We start from the raw sequence: 17746 nt of genomic DNA, 5'->3' as shown, positions 1-17746 counted from the left end.
TGTTTTGAAAAAGGCGTGGAAGGTGCTGAAAAGATTTATAGGCTTGCCCCAGGGATATTGTAGAAAGGATTCCTAATGATTTTGTGGATGGATAGATTATGTAGAATTTAATACAGGCCCATTTAAGCACTGAGCAGTTTAGGGACGACTCTCCCTAGACTGTGATGTTAGTGGCGCCACCTGGAGTTGTTCAGTGCTGCTGTGGCCCTGCTCAGCTGTTCTTTTTAATTCTTCAATTCCCTGTTCCCATAATTCACTGATTTGATTTTTCATCTCTGATATAACCTGAAGACTAAATAAAGGGTTTGCACTGTTGAAGAAGAATATTATACACATCACACATGTAATTTAAAAGTTTCTAGTAGCTGCCTTTCAAAAAGATAAATTTAATTTTAATAAGATCTTTTATTTAACAGAGTACATCCAAAATATTTTATCAACATGTAATCTATAAATTATTAATGAGGTATTTCACATTCCTTTTCTCATACCGAGTTGGAAATCATAGGCATATTTTATAGACTATCTCAATTTTGAAAACTTAAAACTCACGACATGGAAAACAAAATATAATAACCCACTCCTTATGGCATTTCAACAATTTTGAAAGTAATTGTGTGATTGATCAGAGATTTTCTGCCATTGTGAATGCTGAGACAGTCTAGATGATAGGCTACTTGGGGCAAAAGCAACTTTACCTTGCATTGTTTTATTGCTCTGTCTTTGCTTCCTTTCCTGCCCTCTGTGTGTTTCAGATGTCATCGTTTAAAGCATGCTTCAGTGTTCTTGGGGCTCCCACATTGGCAAACTCATGGTTTCCTGTCAGTTCTTATGTACCTTATACTTGTTTCTTACTAGAGACTTTCTCAAAAGACCTTGGACTCAGATACTTTTGTGGCCTGCTTACTAGTTGGAAACAAAATGGTCTCTTCGGAGCCAGAGCCAGGTCAGGTTTCCAAATAAAATAGTTTAGTACTTTTATCTTTTGTTAAGAAAAAAAAAATTCAAGGTCTGGTTTTTGTTTTGTTTTGTTTTCCTTTTCTTTAGGTGGGCAGAGAACTCAACAGGCATTGGGCATGCCTGTGAGTTGTGGTGAGTGAGCCATTCAGAGAAAGTCAGTTTAAGACAGGATGTGAACAACAGCTTGGCTTGAATTGTCTTCTGAACCTTCATGCGTTTCGCCCTCCCTCCCTCCCTCCCTCCCTCCTCCCTCCCTCCCTCCCTTCCTTCCTTCCTTCCTTCCTTCCTTCCTTCCTTCCTCCCTTCCTTCCTTCCTTCCTTCCTTCCTTTCATTTAGATGAGGAAACTAGGCAAATCAAACTCTTTTGCTTGATATTAGATTGATTTTTTAGGTATTTGTATGTGAGTAGCAGATATCATTATTGAATACTTTCATGTGCTAGTCACAGTCACAGGACTAATAGATACCTCATTTAACACTAGTGCAGACTATATCAAATAGATATCTTGATTGTCATTTGTATGGGTGGTTCTGATAGCTCACTTGAGAACTCACAGATGTCCACAGCATTATTCTTAGGGCCATTTTTCTGGAGAAGCATATTACATTTTCAAACCAAGTCACCCTTTGGTTCAAAAGTGAATTTTGAACCAAAGATAAATGTACTAAAATATTTGATTTGGAAAAATTCTTCTTTTGTTACTTAAGAAGTACATGCATGTAACATTTAATCCCATCCTTAAACAAAAGAAAGAGCTAGAAAGTTAAGTGGTTTTCCAAGACCAAACAAACAAACCCAAGACATAAGGCTCTTGGTTCCAGTTTCTTGATTCCTATCTCACTTTTATTTCTCTGAGTGGTTTAATAACCTAAGAAGATAAGTTAAAATTTGGATTTTTTTTTAAATTATCAGAAAGTAAGTGTTTAGCCGGGCGTTGGTGGCGCACGCCTTTAATCCCAGCACTCGGGAGGCAGAGCCAGGTGGATCTCTGTGAGTTCAAGGCCAGCCTGGGCTACCAAGTGAGCTCCAGGAAAGGCGCAAAGCTACACAGAGAAACCCTGTCTCGAAAAACCAAAAAAAAAAAAAAAAGTAAGTGTTTAAACGTGGTGATATAGAAGTATTACTGGCTCTTCTCCATGTATTTAATCCTTCTGCTGAACTGTACTGTCATTCATGAAAGTCAACCCTTATCAAAAGGGTTGAGACAAATTCATTTCCCCTGATGGATCACATCCATGTAACTGGAACTGATAGCAAAAAAGAGACCATGCATAGTTCCCCCACTTGTATCCTTGTGTAGCCAATCCTGTCTGTCAGCTGCATGGATTAGAGTCCTCCATTTTGATGATTACTGAAATGGAATCATGGGTATTGTAGTTTTGTATGTGTGTGTCTGCTTTTGCTTCACATTATGTTCATGGAGTTTGTGTACTTTTGGATATATAGAAGTTCATTCATTTTCATTTTCTCAAGTAGTTGAGCCTTGATAATCATAATATTCAAAGTAGGAATGTATTTATTTATCATTAATCATTATTAAAAAGGTTTTAGGGGATTTATTAGCCTTAAAAGTAAAATAACACAGCTGAGATATGGTTCTCAGGAGGCTTCAGCACATGACATATTCCAGCAAGCTACTCTGCTCAAAGCTTTTACATATGCTGTGGCCCTAGGTGATAGGATAGAGGAGACAAAGGACATGCAGGCTGAAAATACCCACAGCAGAGATCCGAGTTGGGCTTTCTACTCGGTGCTTTGTAAGGCTGTAGGAAAAGTTAGGGAGGGCCTATTTTTAGGTGCTCTTAGTGGAAGCAAAACTATGAATATGGAGGATAGAAAGTTCAATCTTGGGAGTAGAGACTTTTGCTGTAAAAGGAGGTGAAGAAGCAATCCATTCTGGTTCACTACTTGTGTTCAGCACAGCTGGCCAATACATATAAAAGACATAGACTACAGATTGTTCAGTTTGGAAAGTCTCACCAGCCTGTTTCATGGACTGTTCACAGACCCTGAACCCAAGCTCCCTTAGCTAGCTATTTTGCTGTTCCTTTCCTGTAGTTGCTGGAAAATATGAAGTTAAGGATGTCATGCTAGGTCATGCCATTGTGTGGAGCTAATTTGGTGCTGTACTGAGGCATGGTTCTGGTTGAGGTTTATCACGTCTGTGCTCTCTTCCCTGTCTGCTGTCACTATCACTCTGTATCTCAGATTTTGGTAGAGAATTTAAAGTGCTTATGGCTATTCATTCAGCCTGAAGGGAACCTCTAAGGTGGGTGATGATAGAAGAAACTGAAGTGTAAGTAGCATACCAACTGCTAAAAAGGATTGAATATACAAAGAAAATGGTTGAACAAGAAAGCTATAATCCTCAGGATCTATCAGCTATCCATGCTGCACTATGGCCCCAATTTAATACATATTCTAATAATGTTATGCTTATGATACAGGCATATGACCTTCTTTCCTTCCTTTGCAATATACAGCAATCTTACCTGATCCTCTTCCCTAAAATTTATATGAAGGTTTCTGTTATTCAATGCAACAAGATTTTTATTTAAGAAGCATGACTATGATAGTAACAGACAAGGGTGTTACTTAAGATTCTGATTAACTGCTACAAAGCCCTTCCCTTTTTACAAAATCTTAACCTTAGGATTCAGTTTCTTTCTTCAATCTTCTCTCAGCAACACTCCTTTCTTATCTTTTAAAAACCAAATCACACACTGATACATTACAGTCTATCTCTATGCAGATGTAAGTAAACAGCCACTACCATACCAGTTGTGTGGTTTTTAGACTTAACTGTTCAAACAGTGGCTCTGTTTTGCATGTGACTTAATGTCATGTGGTTTATAGTGTGATAGGTATCAGTTCTCCTGAGTTCTTTTCCTAGAACAGTAATTAAATACTCATAAGAAGGAAAGTAATGAAGTTGTGCTCTCTCTTCCACACACTGGTATGGAACTTGCATATTACCACTGACCCCAAAGTCTGTGACTTAAATTGGTGGGGTTCACCTTGTGCAAAAGTCTTCCTGATTTGCTTGCATCTGTCATGGTGTTCACGACATTTTAGAATTGGCAAGGAGCAATCTTAGACGTAATTGAATCCATTTCATTTGAAAGATAAAGAGACTGAGGCCCAGCATCAGTGAATGATGTACCCTGTAGTCAGATTGCGGCCTAGTGACAGAGCCAATGAGGATAAGGCTCTTTCTGTTTATCCTTTTCCTTCCACTTTGGGTGACCTTAGTTATCAGCTAGACTGGAGCCTCCAGGAACCACCTGAACCACTCCAGCCTTGGTTTTCACCTTGCTATCCCTCTTCTTACATTCCCTATAGTCAAAATCATCACCAGGCACATGTATGAAGAGGAACTTCCAGGAAAGGCCTGGGAAACTACAGGAACGTTAGGTTTAATTGATACATGGTGACATTTCCATTTCTGTGGATTTTTCTCTAGGGAAAGGAAGGTGGATTGGTCCCACGTGGTATCTGAAAGTTCCATGTTCATAGTGAGCAGCATCATGTGATCCTTTATGTAGGCAGCTCCACATTTGGTGACTGGTTGTTTGGAATGTCACTTTGCAAGTCACTGGTTTGGAATGGAAACTGTGTTTTCCCCATCAAGGCAATTCCAGATGTCTTTAGTAGAAGCCCCTTTGGGAGCAGGGGTTGGCTAACTCTTCTCTAACTGGACCCCAAGGCTACCCTCTAGTCAATAGACTCTCTTCCTAACAAATATTCTTACTCTGTAAGTCAGATAATACTTGAAGACACTACTCTTTCTTCTCCTGTCTTGATTTATGCTCCTGACCTGTTTGCCAAAAGGGAAGGAAAACCAGGAATAACAAACAGATGCCTTATGTAAGAGGTTGAAATTGTAACCCTCCCAAGGATAATTATATTTTTTAAGAGAGTATATGCCTAATTTGATAAAATTTTCAGTAAGCAAACAAAACAAAGATGATAGTGATGTCTGAGGCAAAGTTCTGGCCTCCGAAACTCAGGCTTTAGAAGGTAGGGCTCTATGAGACTGAGCAGTGATTCTTCTCAGTGTTGGGCCACACCTCCCAGCCTGAGGGGAGAGGATGCTAGACTTTATACCAATGGCGTCCTCTTAAGTACATGAGGAGTATTTTGAGCATGGCTCTGGATATCGGGCTATTTCTACTTGTTCTGTCTCGTGTTTGTTAGAAAGCCATGAGCCTAATTCAACATCTTTCTATTTCTAAAAAGAAAAAAAAATGGTTAGTCCTCTTCTGAATATGTAAGTGATGCATGCTCATCTAAGAAAATTTGGAAGTTATGGACACACACTAAAGAAAATTAATACATGTGTACAGTGTTCTCAGCACTGTGAACTAGTCTCCCACTCTTTCTTCCTGCCAGCATGTTTACATGTGTGTGTAAATTTTTAGCTAGAATCTTCATGGTTGCTATTACTTCAAACCTAATCAGAAACCTCAATTTATTTAAAACAATTTCCCATTATGCTACTAAATGTATTTTGTAGGATTTTCATGGCAGCATTGATGCCATGCTCATGAACAGTGCTTTATAATTTTCTAACTAGTCTACCCAAGGTTGGAAAGTTATATTGCGTGCAAGTTTTCAACAACATGAATGATACAGCATAGTTGATTTTCACACTGAAAATCTTTGTATGCACTCTTCTGTTATTTCTTTGAGTAACTGTAGAATTCAAATTTCTGGATCCATGGGGCTATCCATTTGGAATATTCTTGACTCACATTACTTATTTACCTTCTAGGGAAAAAAATGTATCCATTTGTAACCCTATCAAGTGTATGTGATATTTATGTTTTTGGATGTAGTTGTAAAAAGTGACGGTCTGTTCTAGTTGTGTCATTCTTTGCTAAGGAAATTTCTTTAAAATTCCCATGTCTGAGTTGCTAATATCAAGTATGATTTCATATGGCGCACAAAACTTGGCTTAGACCTTTAAGATAATTGCTAGTTAGGGTGGTAATCCATTTATTTGCCTCCACACTTTAGAGATACACTTTTTAGCATGCTAAGGTAAAACACAAATATCATGGTACTGAACAAAAATATGGACAAAAACAAACACCCACCAAATTTTCCAGGGTTGTCTTATGTGATCCAAAAATTAATAATAATACTCATTCCTCCCCTTCCTCCTCCTCCTCTTTCTTGCTATTTGTAAAGTACAGTTCTCTCCCACAAAGGCAAGAATGGTTAAACTGACAACCATAAGCTGCAACCCCAGAACTAACTACCAGGGACACAGTTTGATTATTTGTTTCTTTTTCCCTTTATACAACTTATATACTTAATTTTCCCTAGTCCTAAGTAAATATGGATAGTAGGATAAAATGTTATTTTTACTAAATTTAATATCATACTTTGGGGCACAATAGCACTTTAAATTTTAATATATTCCACATTTAAAAATATGCAATATGCCTTATTTTTGATTCCAGAAAATAATACTGGCAAATAACCTTGTTAATCATTTCTTATCTGAGTAATCATTCTGAACACTATAGATGAATGAACTTGAAATAATTAAGATAAATAAAAATATCTGTAGTTTTACAACTATGTCCAATTTAAACATCAGACAATATCAGATTTTAATCAATGCTTTATTATTATTTGTGCTCCTAGTAAGCACAATTCTTGCTTTATGTTTAGATTAGTCCAACTGACTACAGCTCAGATTAATTTTCATGTTATTTTTGGTTGTTATATAAAAAACGCCAAAAGCACATTTTGAGGTCTAAGTTAAAACTTAGGCTGGCTCCATTCCACAGGGCTCTGCAGAAGGTTTTATTGGGAATGAGCGCTGTGTTGTTCAACATGTCGACCAAATCTTGTTTATTAAAAAAAGAAAAACACAAATGTTACCCGGCATTTAAAGTTGTCCACCCTCCTCCACTTGTTTCACTGAAGGATCTTTGCTCCCTTGGATGCCACCATCACAGTTCCTATAAAATCAGATTGAGTTTGAGAGCATTCACAGAGGAGAGATCTCTGTTACATTCTAGTCTGCTTGGAACCCTGGAGCCTTATTATTGTCTGAGCTTCAAACTAGAGTCCTAAAGTATGTGCTCAGAAAGCGGTGTGGGGGTGTCAGGATCAAGGGCCCTCTAGGAATTAAAAGCAAACAACTGAATGCCTTTTAGCAATGATTAACTCTACAAATGTTAGTGATTCTGGAAAGGCCCCTGTTCATTCTGGAAGAATGCTTCAGGCAGGTTGAAGTCCTGGGAATGTTGGTTTCCTTTTGTACATGTGTCTTTCCAGGGGTTGCCTCACGGGTCTTTGAAAGTGCTTTGATTTGGGGATAGATACTATAATTCTTCTGAGAAGGGCCATCTAAGATCTGCCTGCCCTTTCTGGCTTGTGTATTTTTTCTCAGCTGTAAAGTTGACACGTAGCTTCTTTTGAGGGAGCATTCTGAGGACTACATTGATTAGTATGTCCTATAGGATATGCTGATTTCACTGTCTCACTCATGTGAACTTGACTGCCCATCATTTTCCCTCTCTACCTTTCTTTTTTAAAGAATTTGGCATCCAATTTACACTTGTATACATTATTTTGAGCTTTATCAGTAAGTGGACAAAGAAAATGATCCTGTTAGTCTTCACTTTGAGATTCCTTCTCTGTTCCCAATACCACAATGACATTGAAACTCATGGTCTCGTTATTGTCTGTCGTGTTTGAGTTTGAATATTTTGGTTTGTATCATTGTCTTTACTTTTTAGCAATAGGCTGTTATATAAAATAGAGAGTATGAAAAACACAAAAAGCCTATACTTTGGGATAGGAGTGGGGAAGGAAACACAAACACATCATCAAATATACTTCATATCAAATTGAATTCTCTTTCTCCATTTCCCTTAATTCCCCACCACCACCACTGACACACACATATTATCAACTTAAAAGATAGGTTTTCCTACCTCAGCAATGGTGGGATCTTGGAAAACAAATGTTAACAGAACTACTGAAGGGAGGGATTCTATAGTGCTGGGATCTACTCTGTGTAGATACACAACACTATGGGCAGCCATCAAGTGTTAATAAATACCTCTGTCCATTGTTTTGCCAAAACGTGGTATGATTTGGATATGACTCATGATGGTCAGCATAAGGACCTTGTCGCTGAGCATGGCATGCTCTAAAGGATAGAAAAGGACTTTGAACAAGGCAAGACTGCTTTCATATAGAAAACTATTCTCCCTCCCTAAGGATTAGACCTCCCCCCAAATTGTAAGCTTCCCTGTGTTTGTGTTGTGTGCCATTTTTGGCAGCCCTTGCAATGTGTGCCTGTACACACGGTAAGGTTTCCATAGATGTTTGTTGATTGAAAGCAAACATTTGGAAATCTTGAAGCCAAAGTTGGGGAAGGAGCGAGATGCAGGCTACAGAGAGAGCAGCAGCAGTCAAGGCAGAGAGAGAATTAAATATAGAAACTGCCTGGGGAGCCAGGAAAACCCAAGGTTGGTGAGCAACTAACAATTTAAATTCTCTTGAGGAAAGAAAAAAAAAAGCTGGACAGAAGAGGATTTTTAATCTGAAGAGTTAATTAACCAAATGATAAGACTTCTAAAATATCCTTCTCGTTGGAGTGATGATTCTAAAGCCTGAGAAACTTGTAGACAGTATCCTGACTTGTTCTACAAATTAGTTTAAAGTTGACTTATATATCAGTAGAAACATAAGGGCAAGAGTGCAGTATGTCTTTGTTTATTAGCCATGGGATGTCTTATCCTCACATAGCCTCATTATGAAGGTAGAGGACAGAACAGCTGTTTTAAATATACCTTGAGCTTCACGGATCTGCTGATCTGATTAGTTTTCCAAAGTAGAATTAGGTGGCCCAAACAAGAAACAAGAAAACTGCCACAATTCAGTGTGAGCAGGTTAAAATACCAAAGCAGTAATGCACGCAGAGTGATCTAGTGCAAAGAACATCTCTAAAAGGTGTGAATGGGATTTTTCAAAAGTATGGTGCATGCCTAAGAAATGAAAGAATAGAAACCAAGGTGTTGGTTACCATCAGGATGGCTTGATAATAATTAATAACCCTTGACTCCTTGTAGCCAAGTGGCTAATATTATTTCACAGTTGACTGTGTGGAGGATAGAGCCAATGACCTTTGTCCTGAATTTTAATAGTTTACCAAAGTTTTACATTAAGTAAAAATCTAATTGGGAAGAAAATTAATGTTTCTTTGTGGAAGTACAGAGTAATGCTACTAATTGCATGTAGAAAGTGTTCCCCAAGTTTGTCTTTTCTGGCTCTTTTTTTTTTTGAATTTGAAAATAAAATCTACAGTACTTTTCTGCTACCTGGAAGAGGATAGTCAGGTGCATTCACCTAACATAAGATGTCAAAGCTGTTGGCCATCATGTTCTACTCACTGATGACAAACTCTATTTCATCACACTATCTGGCACCTTGCTGTGAACATCAGAGCAAACAGACCCCTTACACAGGGTCTGAAGTAAGCAGAAGGCTGGTGGGCCTTTATTTGTTTTGTATTTCTTCCTTTCTGTTTGAGCAGCTGAGTATAAAAACTGAGAGTAGTCACCTATGTTTTTCTTCTAAGGGGACAGACAATAAAGAAAACACTAAATTAACCTCAGTGGGATAGGAATTTAAATGAATGGTACTTTATAAATTATAGTTAGATGCATGGGGAGTTTTTTTTTCTTTCCAAATTACTGACAAGCAAAGGAAATGAGCTGATGTTTGAAAGTCTGTGGGGTTTGAAGTATTATGAAAATGGATCCGTTTTCAAAGATACCCTGTGTATTTCTTGCATTTGCTGGAAGGGTTAAGTCCGAGCAGTCTAGTGTTATGAAGAGCTTTTCCTCTGTGTCCAGGGAGTTTGTTATGTATTCAGTATGTCATGTCATAATAGAAACAGTTGTACCTACATCAGTCCTCATTGTCTCATGGTACGGACAAAAAACACTAGTAAGCAAAGCTCCAGCAGTGAGTTTCTCTGCTGATACCATTTCAGTGTTTTTCCTTCCTTCCCTGGACATTCTTGATTTCAAAAGCAAACTGCACAACCCAGGGCACTAGGCTTGGAATCCAATGTTTATTCAAAAAGGCACCCTGAGGCAGAGAGGAAGAAAATGCTACATGTAAGAAAAGAAAAGAAAAAAAAAAAAGGCAGTGGAGGAGCTAGGCTGTCTTAGGCATGGCAGCAGCAGACTGTATTTACTAACATTTGTTTTCTGGGAGCCTGGGAGAGCAATGGAAAGAATCTCAAGAATAACCTAGGAGGGTAGGGTTTTGTGGCTTGCTCTCCTTATACGGAGCACAGCAAACTGCAGTAACAGTTTTGGAGTCTGCATTCCCTACTGCCAGGGAGACAGCTGATTTTGGGTGGAGGAGTTTGCTTAGACCTAAACAAATGGGGCCGTTTTTGTTGACCAAACAAGAAGGAAAAAAAAAAAAAAAAAAAGCCGATTTGCTGCTTTCAAACACTCCCCCAACAGGGAAAAAGGAATCTCATAAAAATGTATCATGTGAGACGCTGCTTCTGCTTTAGTTCCAAGCTGAGTCTGGGTCCACTTGGAAACCAGTCCTTAAAGAAAACACATTTTAGGCAAGAGTGTAGTTACTCTGTCATGTAACAGGGGACCTTTGCTACTTGATTGTTTTGGATGAAAAATACATTAAAAAAAAAAAAAGAGGTTGCAGAAGATTTTAGTTATTATATGACCAGGGCTCCGGTTTAGAGTTGGTGGCATTCAAATCTGGCTTTAGTCACAGTGCGATGCGTGAAACCTCCCTAAGGCCAAGGGTTTCCTTCCTTTCTTTCTTCTATCGCCCCCCCCCTCCCCAAAGCGTTACTTCACTGAGGCAGAGGGCTGCCTTGGAGTGACGTCAGGAGTTTGAGCAGCAAGCTGCACAGGAGAAGGGAGGCTGGGTGAGTGACAGCCCAGCCTACTTTTTAATAGCTTTGTCATGTGACTGGGGACTGTAGTAAGACAGGTGCCTTCAGTTCACTCTCAGTAAGGGGCTGGTTGCCTGCATGAGTGTGTGCTGTGTGTCAGAGTGGATTGGAGTTGAAAAAGCTTGACTGGCGTCATTCAGGAGCTGGATGGCTTGGGACATGTGCAGCCAAGACTCTGTATGGAGTGACATAGAGGTGAGCTGGGGCTGGGCATTGCAGGACCGGAGCTTCCCTCAGATGCAAGGATTCCTGGAGGGGGATGGGCTGGGGTGAAGGAGGGGACTTAGAAAGTAGCGCGGCGGCGGGAGCTTTTGCTAGGGGAATCTCAATCTTATCTTAACTCCAATAAGTTTGCTATTTTAAGGTGGCTCGGAGATGCCTTGAGCAAATCAGAGCTTAGCTGCTGTCATCAGTGTCTGTGGCAGTTAGAAACTCTTTTCATGTGCCTTTGGCTCTGTTTCTACTCGTATGCAATATTTATGCTCTAAGATATTGATATGAATCAGGAGCTGAAGTCTTTCCAGTGTTCAGTGGCCTGCTTGGGAAAATGCCATTTCTATTTATAAGAAAATGAAGATAAACATTATAATGGATGTGTTCAAAGAGAGTCCGTTTTGACTGTCGTCGGGATTTTTATTTTCCGTCCTCCTCTCTCTGTTCATTAAAGAGAGAACTTACAAGATCCCAAATAATCCTGCTGGGGCTGAGGTAGATTGCTTTTCCCACAAAAAAGAAAAAAAACAAAAAACAAAAAACAAAAACGACGGGGCTGTTTCCTTTAAAACAGTTGTGTGTGGCTGAAAGGGTAGGCTAGCGAGTTTGAAAAAAAAAAAAAAAATCCCAGCCTTCGCTGGCGAGAAACCGAATGGTTAAATCTCTCTGTACCACGGAGAGCTGCCTGAAGCTGGGAGAGAATGGAGTTTATGCAGACCGTGTGTGGAGCTACTCACTGCTTGTGTAAAAATAGACCGCAATACATCAATTCCACAGTCTCTGCTGGCTACAATTCATACAGGGGAGGAAAAAACACAAGCAGTTTCCTCGTAATCTCCGGAGTCTAGCTGGGGACAGAGGACCTCGGCGTGTTTGCATTCAGTACAATGGAATGTTCACAGAAAGTTTGGGCAAGTTGGAAAACAAGTGAAACTTTTGTGGACTCTGGTGAGATGGACCCGAATTGAATTGCGCGGAGGATCGGAGCTGCTAACTAACAATGGTGCTTCCTCCCGGTGGCGGGGGCACGTAGGGTAAGGGGGAGGGTCAAGTGCCACACGTGATTTGATTAAATAAGATGTCCGTGTGGTGTGGCGATACACATCTAAAGTGAAAATGATTTGGCGAGGCCGCCTGCGAATGCATTTTTCCTATCTAGCCAGGCGTGTCCTGGATTCTTAACTCTTTGCTGGGTTTGCAGATATTGGCTCTATTTGCCTTCCCCTGGCTTTGGCAGATCGTATTTGCGGTTTATAATTATTCTTATCTTGTGATTTCTTGGTAAGGCGGAATAGATATGGATAATTCATGTGTCCTGTGGCTGTTGGGAATCTGAGTTCTAAGTGGCTTCAAAGTCCTAATTGTTGGAGTAGCCAGAGTATCCCGTGGGTGGTTGTCTGGCTGGCACTGTGGGTCGCCTCCATCCACTTTCATTTTTGCGGCTTGTATGTTCCTAATGCTGCTCACAGATTAAAGAGCTGATCTAAAGGAAATGAGGTAGATTTGCCTCCATGGTCAGAATTCCTGCAGTTTGCAAATAAGCTTCCCAGCCGTTTACAACTACCGCTTTAAGTTTGTTTGTTTGTTTGTTTGTTTTTCTTAAGGAGGAGGGGATTGGGGCTCTGTGTCCAGCCTCAGACAGGGTTAGCTGTGACTGGCTAGTCACTGCTGCTCAGCAGACAGCCAGCTGCTAGAAACCTATGCCTTCGGAGCCGTGGCTCTGGGAATCACCCCTGCTTGTCGAAATATTACAAGCAGCAGGTAGCGTGGGCAGCTTTCATTTTTTGAATCATTAATGTTTGCTGTCATCTTAAAACCTATTATGCCCTTTCACACATAATGACAGGACAGTGCATTGGTTAATAAAAGCCCAAATCACCAGAGCTACCCAGAGTCCCCGGTGTTTCACAGCTTAATGGAGGTGATGTACAATAAGGTTACTAAGATTGATAGAGACAGTTCACATGACACACTTCACCAAGACTATCATTCTTTACTGCCTCTCTCTCCATACCTCCTCCCACCTCAACTAATGTTTTTACCAGAAGTTAAGATTCCGTTTTTATTAATATAATTAATGCTACGGAGTCCACTCTCTCTCTTCTCGCTCTCTTTAAAATTTACCACCAATGGCACCAAAACCTCTGAAAGGTTAATGGAGAATTATACTTAATTATAATGAATCATTATCATCCATGCAGTTAAGCTAATTTATTGTCGGCTCCTTAACTAAGGGAAAAGTCTGTTGGGGTGAAATAACGTACAATAATTAGCCTTTTGTGTTTAGCGACTGCTTAGTCTCTTAAATCTTATTGTAAAACTAAGGCCACAGTTGTGAAATTGCTGTCACAGTGGCAAAGTGGCAGCAGAATATCTGTGTAATTTCGCAAGGCACACCTGTTACGGATGTATAGGGGAGCCATCCATACCAGCATGTCAAACAGGGACAGATCCTGGTCTCAGGCTGCTAAGTCTGGCATTGTCTGAGGCCAGCTATGAATTGATAACAGGAACAGTTGCTTCTATGGATGTCTTTTAGATCAGTGGGATAATGCCACATTCAGAAGCATTGATTTGATCAGGATGTCAACATTGGCAAAGCACAGACACTATTTTGAGCCATAAAGAATAAACATGAACAGTGAGAGAGAGAAGTAGAGGGAAGGGGAGAGAGAGGGAGAGAGGGGAAAGCCAAAGAAAGAGAGAGGAGACTAAAACAACAAATTGATCTTATCCGTTCAATAATAGTCATAAGCTATATTCATATATATATATATATATATTCATATATATATATATATATATATATATTCTTGGAAGTTAGAGGGTCTTTAAAGTAGTTTTGCTTAGAGAGAGTATTTAAAGAGAGATGACAAGAAGCTGTCTCCCAGCAAATCAGTGTGACAGTTTACCATTCCAAAACATGCCTTCTGTGCTCCAGGACTGGAGTAGCAGCCATAGGTAGACCAGGCTGTCCTCTGCTTCAGTCTTCATTCAGATGCTCTCTTTGGTCCTGTGTGGTTTTCTGCACTGTTGACAAAGTTTTCCCCTTGTCTCTGCACTGATGGGGTTGAGGAAGAGTTAAGGAAAAGGGGTTGTGCTCTGAGGATAAGCAGTGTGGATAAAAATGGAGCCTTGGAAGTGTTACATCCATAACAAAACACTAATACTGTACTGGATGTACTGGATGCAATCTACTCTTTTTAGCCCGGCTTCCACTTACAAACCTAGCCAGGTTTTCTGACCTGTAGCTTTGGGCTGATTCAGATAATACAAAGACAAATCCAGCAAGATGAGAAAGAAGACTTTTTTTTTTTTTTTTTTTTTGTTGGGTGTGGGGAGCTTTTTCTCGGCATGGTCATGTGCCTGCCTTTGGGGCTCTCCTGGGGCCTGGTGGTCTTCTGCATAACTGCAATGGTATGCAGACTGTTCCCCCTCTCCTTACCTGCTGATTCCATTACCCACTACTTACTCCTGAGCGTGTGGCTCCAGATCACACTGCTGCATATGACCTGTGTGCTGATACAGCCTGCCAGCGATGACAGGGGTGCTCCAGAAATCCAGTCTGCACAAAACTTACGGTTTTCAAAATGTAAATGTCAAGGAAGTTTGTCAGCCTCTTGTCCCACTCCTGCCTGGATGGGAACCACTAAATAGCTCTCTGCCACCTTGGAAAGGAAAGGCAGGAGGACCTTGTTTCTCTCTGCACGCGAATGCTTAAATTCAGGCAGATGGCTAGTGAAAGGATGAACTTGTGGTGACTCTGCTGTATATGGGACCCCCATAGTAAGTGTTTTTTGTGGCTCCTTAGAGCACCCAGACTTGGCTCAATAACAAATTAGCCAGTTGAATGTAGGAGACCATCTCATTGGTAAGGGGTTCTGATTTCCTCAGAAGGCAATTGGTCGGGGACATGGGAAGACTTTCTGAGCCCCAGAAAGAGGTTAAAAAAAGTGACATAAAATAGCCCTCCTGATAAGTATTTAAACCTTTCAATATATTGAAACCATGTCTTATCTCCATACAAATATGATCATTTTTAACTTCACAACAACTGTAGTTTTGACATACCTCAATAAAACACAAAATATAATAATCATGGTACAGTACTTTGGTTTTTCCCTTTTAGGTGACAGGAGATCCCAACACCCCCCCCCCCCACCCATACACACACACACACACACACACACACACACACACACACACACACCTTGCAACGTATTCCCAGTGAAAGCTATAAAGGTCACATCGAAAAATAATATAAATTTTGTTCTTTAACTCAAGGAACTTCCATTTGACCTGTTAAGGATGAAGTCAGAGAACTCATAAAAAGTCAAGTGAGAGTAAATGATTTAAATAACAATTCAAGAGAGCCATGATGAGTCAGAGGACTTGCATCATTAGTTGCTAAATGAATGATATAGATTATAATACTTAAAGGGAGTGGGCACAGAAGAAGTTTTCCCAGTGTAATTTTTGAGTTCTGTTATCTCAGTGAACACTTGTTCATAGGGATATCCATTATATCTGATGGTGATTCCAAGGTACGAATCCACTTGTATACTTCTCTCAAACCAGTCCTATGATAAGGACAGAATAAAACCATGTGCGTAGTTAACTATAAGAGGGTTTGAAACTCACCAAGTATAACTATCCTGGAGGTAGGAGCTAATTCTGTTGGTTTTTAACTGGAAGACTCAAGGAGGCCTTCATGGAAACATAGTACTTAGTTTGGATCTGGGTTTAGAATTTGGATGGGGGAAATTAGACAAAATACTCCCGGGGAGCTAAGCAAATAAAGAATGGAAGGTGTTTCCCCTGGCGATTAGAGCCCAGAGCCAGCTTTGGTGCTGTCGTTGAATTAACCAGACTTAATTCCTATCACATGCTATTGCTGTTTAGTGAATTCCTGCTGTTAATAACCATTGTTTTTTCTTTTGCTGCCTCCTGCAGTGTGCTGCTCTGGTTGGTGAGGACCAGCCTCTTTGCCCAGATCTTCCCGAACTTGACCTTTCTGAACTTGATGTGAATGACTTGGACACAGACAGCTTTCTGGGTGGACTGAAGTGGTGCAGTGACCAATCAGAAATCATATCCAACCAGTACAACAATGAGCCTGCAAACATATTTGAGGTAAGCATCTCCTCTGGAGAATTTAACTTCTCGTTGACCTTGATGTGGGCCAAACCGACGCGGTGCCATGCCTGGACACATATGTGCTCTTACATGGTTGCCAGTAGGCAATTCGTCATCGCAGCTAGAGAATTTCTATGTTGTGGAAACACCATGCTTGTTACGTTATGGAAAAATGGTGCTTTTTGGAATGAAGGCGCTAAGGCCTGACAGCAGAGTGTGTTAAACTGTGTTGAAATACAAGGGGTTGTGAAAGCTTTGGGGACAAGGAAGAAAAAAAAAGTGTCAAGCTGTTGACTCCCCTTTGTTCCCACAGAAAGGGACCTCACAGCAAATGGTGCCTGAAATGAATTAACACAGAATAAGGCATTTCTTTTTCACTAAGGGGTTAATGTCTATTGCCGTTTGTTTTACCTTGTATGTGAACAGTTTTGATTATTGCTATTATATTATTGCTTCATACCCCTAATTTTCTCGCATGATGGAAAATTTCTAAACTCAAAAAAAAATCTAGTATGTACTTATAAATTAGTCAAAATTCATTTACAGTAGTGAGAATTACCTCCCAGACTCTAGACGCCTATTATGAGCCTACCCTATAATAAAGAATGTTAATCTACTCCTATTAAAGTGTTACTCAGAGAAACGAGGTTCACTCTCACAAGATCGGGACTCATTTACCTGAAAATAAATCATTTCTTATAGTGATAAGCATTCAGTAAGTACTGTGACAAGTGAATTGGGTGCAAATTGCCAAATCAACTAATTTTCAGCCTCAAAATCAGCATCAGTACCACAGCTTCCAAGCCCCTCTGTGCCAGGCTGTACACAAAACTTCTGTTAGCCACTGGTCACTACATTACTGTCTTCCCACTTATACAATTAAAATCTCTGTTCTTTAAGAGAGCACATTTTTATAGTTATTCAAATTTTATACAACCCAGTGCATAGGTGGTACTGAATAAATAAATGATTGTTGAATAAATTCATGATAAAAATGATAATTGTTGATAAGCAATATTTAGTAACAATGATGGCTACCATTTTGGATCACTTTTGCCTTCTGTATACCATCACACACACATCCTTCAAAACAACCTTTTGCTTTCACATATTATTCCATATATATGTGTATATATGTATACATTCTCATTTTACACATGCAGGCACCAAGGTCCAAAGAAAGTTAAGCGATTTCACCAAAATCACACAGTTGACAAATAAAGACCTAACATTGAATTTCTAAATTTATCTGATTTCAAAGTCTATATCATTGATAAAAATAGGGAGACAGTGATTCTTGGGTGACAGCCATCGTTTACAAAGATGTATCAAGCTGCTTCTTTGCTCAATATACTTAAAAATAGAACAGAATGTCTCCCTTTTGTGTTGGCCTGTGTGGAGGCACTGGGTGGCTGGTGAATTGAGGTGCTTGTCAGTTCTGTGGAGAGCTAAGATTCTGTAACAT

The 17746-nt window shown here is 39.9% G+C and overlaps 1 protein-coding gene across 5 annotated transcripts in view; it reads left to right on the top strand.

Moving 5' to 3' along the window:
- Ppargc1a (PPARG coactivator 1 alpha) overlaps positions 1–17746 on the top strand; it is a 644210-nt gene that overhangs the window by 535962 nt on the left and 90502 nt on the right. For 2 of the 5 annotated variants that reach the window (XM_028865931.2, XM_028865929.2), the window contains one exon: positions 16099–16278. In XM_028865931.2, coding sequence (XP_028721764.1) covers positions 16099–16278 — 180 coding nt within the window. Of the gene's footprint in view, positions 1–10857; positions 11128–12012; positions 12094–16098; positions 16279–17746 lie in introns of those variants that run through there. The other 3 variants (XM_028865928.2, XM_028865932.2, XM_028865934.2) reach the window with 3 other exon arrangements.

This window comes from Peromyscus leucopus, chromosome 10 (genome assembly GCF_004664715.2).
Source record: "Peromyscus leucopus breed LL Stock chromosome 10, UCI_PerLeu_2.1, whole genome shotgun sequence".
NCBI classification, from domain to species: domain Eukaryota; kingdom Metazoa; phylum Chordata; class Mammalia; order Rodentia; family Cricetidae; genus Peromyscus; species Peromyscus leucopus.
Note: the sequence above shows the minus strand (reverse complement) of the source record. Positions and strands in the feature narration are given on the sequence as shown.